This window comes from Cyprinus carpio, chromosome A3 (assembly GCF_018340385.1).
Source record: "Cyprinus carpio isolate SPL01 chromosome A3, ASM1834038v1, whole genome shotgun sequence".
Classification (NCBI taxonomy): Eukaryota; Metazoa; Chordata; class Actinopteri; order Cypriniformes; family Cyprinidae; genus Cyprinus; species Cyprinus carpio.
This window is the reverse complement of record NC_056574.1, coordinates 225,002-233,291: the sequence shown is the minus strand read 5'-3', so window position 1 is coordinate 233,291 and position 8,290 is coordinate 225,002. Positions and strand designations below refer to the sequence as shown.

General features: G+C 37.0%; 1 protein-coding gene across 4 annotated transcripts in view; it reads right to left on the bottom strand.

Annotated features, from left to right (window-relative positions):
- Positions 1–259: 259 nt before the first annotated feature.
- Positions 260–8,290, bottom strand: part of prrc2b (proline-rich coiled-coil 2B) — a 39,384-nt gene continuing 31,353 nt past the window's right edge. For 2 of the 4 annotated variants that reach the window (XM_042715822.1, XM_042715842.1), the window contains exons 25-30: positions 6,615–6,852; positions 6,269–6,436; positions 6,097–6,176; positions 3,103–3,220; positions 2,810–3,019; positions 260–771 (exon numbers count right to left, since the gene is read on the bottom strand). In XM_042715822.1, coding sequence (XP_042571756.1) covers positions 610–771; positions 2,810–3,019; positions 3,103–3,220; positions 6,097–6,176; positions 6,269–6,436; positions 6,615–6,852 — 976 coding nt within the window. In that variant the 3' untranslated portion in view covers positions 260–609. Of the gene's footprint in view, positions 772–2,785; positions 3,020–3,102; positions 3,221–6,096; positions 6,177–6,268; positions 6,437–6,614; positions 6,853–8,290 lie in introns of all 4 variants that reach the window. The other 2 variants (XM_042715827.1, XM_042715834.1) reach the window with 2 other exon arrangements.

Sequence of the window (8,290 nt, the reverse complement as noted above, 5' to 3'; positions counted from 1 at the left end):
ATGTGTGTGTGTGTATATATATATATATATATATATATATATATATATATATATATATATATATAATATATATATAAAAGTTAAAACTCCATGGTACCCAGTAAAAATGACTAATGCCACACCGCAGCTCTGGAGCGTCTGTTGATCTGCATGTCAGTCAAAACCTCGAGTCCAATCAGCTGGCTCAGTTTGGCAATGTGGGCATGGAGACGTGAGAGCTGGAAGAGGAGATACGCTTCCTGTTTTTCTGTTTGCAGACTTTGATGGAGGGAGCGAGATACACTGGGGTGTGTTTGCCACTTTTGTGAACCGTTATTCTTCACTTGAAAATGTCAAATAAAATGTAAATAAATAAAGTTGATCTGGAAAAGTCTGCGCAGAAGAGTCCAAAACTATTGTCTATTTATAGTTTACATTTATATATATATATAGATATTCATAACTCTCTATGTGATGTTTATTAATAATGTGTTCCGATTTGTGGAGTTGGTGATCCTGTGCGTTAGTCCCGGAGTACAGAGAGAGAAAGAGAAAGAGAAAGAGAAAGAGAGAGAGAGGGAAGAGGAGGTCCTACAGACAGCCGTGTCATGTGATCAAGAGGTCCATTTATTAGGCTTTGCCTTCCTCCACTCCGACCGACTCTGGTTTGATGGCTCCAGTTCGAGCAGCTTTGACTTGTACTGACGGCAGCTGCTCCTGGATCTTGCTGGGAATCACTGATGAGCTCTTGGCTTCACTGACAGCCTGACGCGCGTCACGCAGAGCCTTCACCTGTACCCAAAACAACAGAAAGGCTCAATACTGGAGCAGTACCTCACCAACGCTTCACTGAGACTAACACTGGAAGTCAAAAGACTTCTGGAAATAACTGCTTTTCATGATTCAACTGGGTAATACGCTGAACAGTCAATACAATAAAAAACAATACTTTTAATATAGACAAATTATTAGAATTTATAAGGGTATTTTATAGTCTTTATTATAACGGAGCTCTTTGGAATGCAATACAAATGCGTCAGCCTTGGTAACGCAAGCGCAAAATAAACAGCGATATGGACGATGATCAGATATTTCTGTTTTTGGGACTCCTTTTTTTTCCTGATATTTGCTTTGTTCACGTGACGTGAAAAATAAAATAAACAGAAGGCAACGACAGGTATAATATCAGTAAGCGTAAATGTTTCTTCCACAGACGAAACGGTCTCAGACATTTTTTTTTCTTTTTTATATTGAACGCAGCGTAGCGGTTTATTTTGCTGTTTGATGAAATTGCGCACTTCCGCTTAGCTATGGAGAAACTGGCAACCAGGCAACAGAGTGGTGACGTCACACACACATGCACTCTAACAGCACGGCTAAGCACGGTTGTCTAACCGTGCCGAGAATGGTTTGTAATCGTGCCGCGACATACCAGGCTCACGTGGAAATACAACTGTAACTGCCAGTCCTCAGAACAGTTTGGCTCGATGCCAGGTGTTGAAAAAAAAAAAAAAGAAAGGGAAATAAAAATTTATTTGAATCGAAAAAATTGAAAATCGAATGCCAACCCACTGAACGAATATACAAATAATCGAATATTCTGGTCCAGCCCTAATATATATTAAGCCACATGGTCAATTTGGCATCAAATGTGCTGTTTATTGCTATTAATTTTCTTATGTATTGTCTCATTAGAATGCTTACTCAGAATGAAGCAGGTGTTCACATTTTTACTATGATTGTTATATCTGTCCATTAAAAAAAAAAAAGAAAAGAAAACACACATGGATCATTTTTACCTTCATATTTACTGATAGATTGCTTTTTACTGTATGTTATTTCCCTCAATAACACATACGAAACATCACCAAAAACAGTAAAATATCAAGATTTGGGCTGGATGATATGAGCAAAAAAAATATCACAATATTTTTCCACATCACAACATTCATTTTTTAACAATAGGGAAAGAATTGTTTGTTAGACCTTGAGAATTAATGTAAAGATGTATAATTTAGAGCCTCATGTAATCAGTTTTATTTCCCCGAATTCGGTTTTCCATTTAAATTTTTTCTAGATACTGTAGATTATGTATTATCATAATTATCATATTAGCATTTTCATTTCTATTTTGTCAAATAAGCTGTTGGACAACAGAACCTGTATACTGTACAAATCAATATGAATGAAAACACTTCTTGGTTGTATGATATTCCTAAATCTTAAAAAAAAAAATATTATTATTATTATTAATTATTATCATTATTAATAATAATAATAATAATAATAATAATAATAATAATAATAATAATAATAATAATGTCACATTTTTATAAATTGTATTTTTTTTAATTATTTTAAGTAATTTAGAATTTTACTATACTACAGTAATATATTTGTCAAATTCTTCAATTTAAACCAAACTTTTATTTTGACAGGTTGTAGTGAAGATCTTTAAGTTCCTGTGTATCTGACGAGTTTTCTCCAAAAAAAATTAAACTCTCATTCAAAGTACAGACTTTAAAGTGACACACATCTGATTATCTAGATATATGCTAAATACAGAAAGTGTAACTTCATGCAGATATCTTGATTTTTTCCCCCCTGATAACACTGATATTGATTTATCGCCCAGCCCTATCAAGTCGCTGTATCACACAGCCTCACTTTAGAGACAGAACAAACCTCAATCATTACATGTAAAGTTTCATCTTTACAGATTTGCATTTTGGTTTTGATGTAAATGTGATCTAATGAAACATTGTAAAGCATGAAAATAAGAAAGAAGTAGATGAGATGTCATTACCTATGCTCACAGTGGGTGGCTCACCTTCACACCGTCCTCAGGGCCCTTCACGCCAGGCTCAGGGTTGGAGGGAGGTGTGCTGTGGTGCGGTTCACGCCCCGGACTGGGGTAGGGTGGCGAGCGGATGATGACAGTCTTGTTGACCTGCATGACGGGCCGTTGGATGGGGTTGGGGAAAGGGCCGCTGGTGGGGGGCCTCATGTGCATGACCATACTGCCCTGAGGAGCCGACACCTGCAGCATCAGACAGCAGACGAGTGTTAGCGGTGTGTAAAACGTCCTCTAGGGTCAAGGTTAGGGACAGACGTGAGCCATACCTGCTGCTGTGTGTAATGTCCTGGCAGAGAGACGACCACTGCAGGGGCTCCGGGGCCAGAGGGTTTGCCACTAGGACTAGCAGAACCGGGTCTGAGATGAAACAGTCCGACACAAGACCTCATGAATAAACAAAGACACTTAGACATGAAAAGCCTTCCTGTGACTGACAGGCTTCAAAGACAACATTTCAAAACATTCACAAATGGTCTTAATTTGGATTTTTTTTTTTCATTTAAAATGTTTAATAAGGTTTAATAAGGTTTGTGTCTATTAAGGCCCTGATATACTACAAGTTAAATCGAAGAACAAACTGATGCAATGTAATTTCGAACTAAATCGGGCCAAATCAGGTTTGTTTTGGGAGTTGGAAATGGCTTGCCAAAGCGAATTTTCCTGAAAAGTTTGTTCCAGCAGCAAAACACCTTTGTACTACCATTGTCGTCTTTTATATGGAACTCTTCTCTGGGTTAATTTCGTCTGTTGAGTCCCTGGAGGCGAGATGTCCGCGCAGTGGAGAGACGCTTTATAGTAGCAAATTACACTTTGCTTTTGATAATGAGATGCTGGCACTGTTTTTCATGTTTAATACTGCTGATTGTTTTTAAGCAATATACTGAATAAAGTGCCATTTAAATACACGTGACCTGACTTCACGGGAGTGCGAATTTGCAGAGCTCATGCAAACATGCTCATGTTGCTATAAACAGATGCTTTTAAAAAAATTCTTGCTGTTCTCTCCATATTTGTTGTTTGTTACTGAAAGGAAAGTGCACAGCACATATTTACATATTTATACAAATGTCGCTTTCAGAGCGGGTGGCGTCGGGATGTTAGATAACAGTATACCGCTGCTCACGTATTTCATACTTCATTTTACCTCTAAACAAAGAAAAAAAAGATCACTACATTACTTTTTTTCATCCATTTAAATTTTAACAATGAACCATTGTTGCATAACACTTTTCTTGCAAGGTTCATACAGATAAAGCAAAATGAAATTCCAGGACTTTCAAGGTCTTTTCATGCACTACTTTTTGGTTTTCAAGGACTAAAATCACTGATCTCACTTACAAAACTATAATTATCTTTCAAATTCTAATAAATAGACTAACAAAACAAAATGGTACAAATAAAGTGCACCACATGCAAAGCATTCAATGACTGTGGCAACTTTGACATTTGAAAGGATGCTATGGCGAAGTTATCGCTTTATTCAACCTGATTTTTTTTCATGAACATATGATACAACCTGAAGAATGAAAGCTATATCATAGACCTGTAAAACTATGAGCAATACATTAGCTCGGGAGATGAGACAAAATACAGATACTTGTTTAACTGGAACAAGACAATGTTTTAATACTATTTTTAAGAAATGTTCAGTGACAAAATATTTGTCTTTTAATCACAAAATGCAAAACAATGCAGTTGTATTTTGAAATGTTTTAACTAATCTAGGGCAGTAACTAATGATAACAATTAAAATAAAGAAATCTACTAATTATAAAACAGAAATGAGTAATCTGATATTTATTTAGCAATAAAAATAGACCCAAGTGAAAAACAGGCGTTAATATGATTATATTTATAAATAAAATAACGATGGGGCAATAATAATAGGTTCAAATAAAGTATCAATACTAAGTAATTATATTGTTAAAATACACAATCTAATATTCCTATACATATGTGACCCTGGAGCACAAAACCTTAAGTTGCTGGGGTATATTTGTAGCAATAGCCAAAAATACATTGTATGGGTCAAAATTAATGATTTTTCTTTTATGCCAAAAATTATTAGGATATTAAGTAAATATCATGTTCCATGAAGGTATTTTGTAAATTTCCTACTGTAAATGTATTAAAACTTAATTTTTGATTAGTAATATGCATTGCTAAGAACTTCATTTGGACAACATTAAAGGCGATTTTTTTCAATATTTAGATTTTTTCGCACCCTCAGGCTCCAGATTTTCAAATAGCTGTATCTTGGCCAAATATCCTATTATGTCCTATCCTAATAAACCATACATCAATGGAAAGCTTATTTATTCAGCTTTCATATGATGTATAAATCTCAATGTCGTAAAATTGACCCTTATGACTGGTTTTGTGGTCCAGGGTCACATATGAACATTACCAACTAAAGTACATTATGTATTATAACAAATTCCTCCAGAGGGCGTCAACGGCCTGTGATGTTTCATTTTACAGTGCGATTTAAATCCTTGCTTAATACTGGCCAAACAATGTTTAAATCCATTTAATTTTAATATTTGGCCACATGCAAACTCAAGCGAGGGTTTAAAATATTATGAAATCGTGATGGACAACAAATCGCAGATTTAGAGATATGTTGATGTATTCTCCTGTGTTGGCATAGGTTTATAAATGATTTACGTTACAAATTTAGTGTGATAACACAGTTTTCCCAGATGAACGTAAAGCAACCCAAACTCACAGCTTATACAGAGGAAGAGTTTGTTGACCGAGCTGCTGAGTTGGAGACGTGCTTCACGCTTGTAAATGATAACAGTGCAACACAAAGCGCATCAGACTTTATATGCATTCCCAAACACACAGCACATGCAATAAATGACCGAAAAATATAATGCAAGCACTATCAAAAGTTTTACCAAACCCAATTTTATACTGATATCGCAAGACCACTTTTCACCTAGAAGTATTGTCACGTTTAATATCACGAGATCTCATCCACTCTCGAAAGCCAGGTGAAATGCATTTATATCAGACGCGCAGCATTGTTAATTTTGAATGAAAAGATTGTTTTTAATCGACAAAAACAATTAACAGTAATTTCATATATACTGCCTTTTCAAATTTCAAGTCCTTCAAGCACAATAAACACCTTGTATGAACCCTCTTTCTGGACAAAAAAAGACTGAATTTACAGAAAAAATATTTGGGAAAAAAACTTCAGTGTGTCTGCAGCTCACTGTACTGTGGGTGGGGTGTGTGAACCGTCCGCTCACCTGTAGGAGCCGCTGGGTATTCCAGGTGAGTGGTTGGGCTTATCAGAGAACTGAAATCCCTTCATGTCCATCTGGGAAGGCTGCAGAAAGAACATGATTTATCAGAGAGGCATGTCAATAACACACTAGAAGAGACCTGAGGGCAGATATTTCCTGAAACACAGTTTCTCACCTCCCTGTTGCCGCTCATGACAGCTGGCTGGGATCCGGGAGGCATCATGCGGCGTGGAGCTCCCACAGATAGGTTCTGGTTCTGCTGGAGCTGGATGGACTGGGGCAGGAGGAGGTGCTGCTGGGCTGAGCCGTAGCGCAGTTGAGATCCAGGCATGGGCATCGTCACCTGAAAACACACAGCAAAGTCAATGAGAATGTCCATTTGAAAGCAATACAAATCCTGAATAAAGCTGATTCTAGCTGCGCTTCAAGCTGTTGACCGCACACCCGAATCATTTTACATCTGTAACCATGTATTTATGTGCTGCTGCACACTGCTGTCTTATGGCTTTCAAAGAACTTGCCTGAATGAGCTGTGAGTCCATGAGCTGTGAAGTGCCCATCCCAGGTCCCTGATTCATGGGTCCGTCGTACACCAGCTGCTGGCTGCCATTCATGGGCTGGTAGTGAGACCCGGACTGCTGTTTGACCATGTCTGATGGCTGCATGCCAGGAAATGCAGAGTATGGCCCTTTGAGAGCACCACCAGAGAGCACCATGGGACTGGGCTGAGACAGGTTTGGGTGCATGTACACCTGAGACCTGTAAGAGAGGATACCGTGAGAGCGATCAGATTATCACAACAGCAGGATCTGTCAGGGCGGCCATTTTCACCAGCTTAAAACAGACTCAGTATTGTTTCATTGATTCAATTTAACATTTTTGGTGGACCAGATATTCCAAAACTAATATCTTAAGGAAAAATTCTTAAATACTGGAAACTGTATTGGTAAAACCGATTATTGTCAATCTCCACACTTAAACAGATTATCGTCGATCACGACACTTAAACTAATATCTAGATTTAAACCAATTATTTTTGGTCTCTACATTTAAATGTCAGAGAATCCGCTAATGCCTAGTTTACACTACAGAATTTTAAGCCTGATTTGCAATTTAATGAGCTCGTCAAAAGGTTGGACTGTTATCGAGGGAAAATCAGCAGGTGATGAGCGCTCGGCAAGCTTTGTGTGTAAACTACTCAACGACACATTAAAGAGGCTCGCTTACACGTTGCCAAACAAATATTTAAGATGCCAAATGTCAGGACCAGTCGGCCGACTCGACATCACGTGGTGTCAGGTGTCGCAACGAGCTACTGCCAATGAGAGAGCAGGCATGGGTTGAGGTCAGTGGAAGAAAAACAGCAGCAGCAACATGGCTTTAAGAAAAGTTTGGACAAGAAACAGGGCAAAATGTTTCATAACAGCAAACAGCTTGCACCACTAATTTCTTCCCAAAGTCCATTCTCAAATAAACAACAGTTGTTGTCAGCTTGTGTAGTGTGTCACCACATGTTGTGGATCATTTACGTAGTGTCATGTAGTGTGAACACCACAATGACTTCAAGAGACACAGCTTGGCTTAAATTGTCATTCCATAACTCCTAAGACTGCATTAAATCTGTATAAGCTGAAAGTTTTGTAACTTTAATAAGCCTCTACAGTAAGTTACTATTAACACTTTGTTCTATATATATTTTTTTTTTTCATAAAAAGTATATTTTTTCATTACTGACATTTCATTTACTTTTTAAAGCAATGCTTACTTAAATGAAAAAATTTTGAAAGCTACATGGTATTGTTTTATGCTATTGCATAATTTAGTTATTAACCTTAATATTTCGATTTTTTATGATTTTGATTTTCATAATTTAAAATAATTAAATAGTTAAATAATTACAAGGATGTTTCAACAGTTTTCACTATGGTAACAAGAACAGTGATTTTTTTTCTGAATTTTGATGACAACACTTAGTATATGTTACAGTAAAAAAAAAAAAAGTGATATTTTCTTGTCTTTGTCTATATTCTGTAGATTGCATGTCAGTGTAGAACAAGCTTTATACAGCAGTTATTGATACAAATGGTTTGTTTGGTGTTTTAAGAGCAAGTCTTTGCAATGGCATGGGACTTCATTAGTGTAAAAGAGTAGCAGACCAACACCGAATGAAACAGACTGTGAGTGTGGCTGAAGCGGG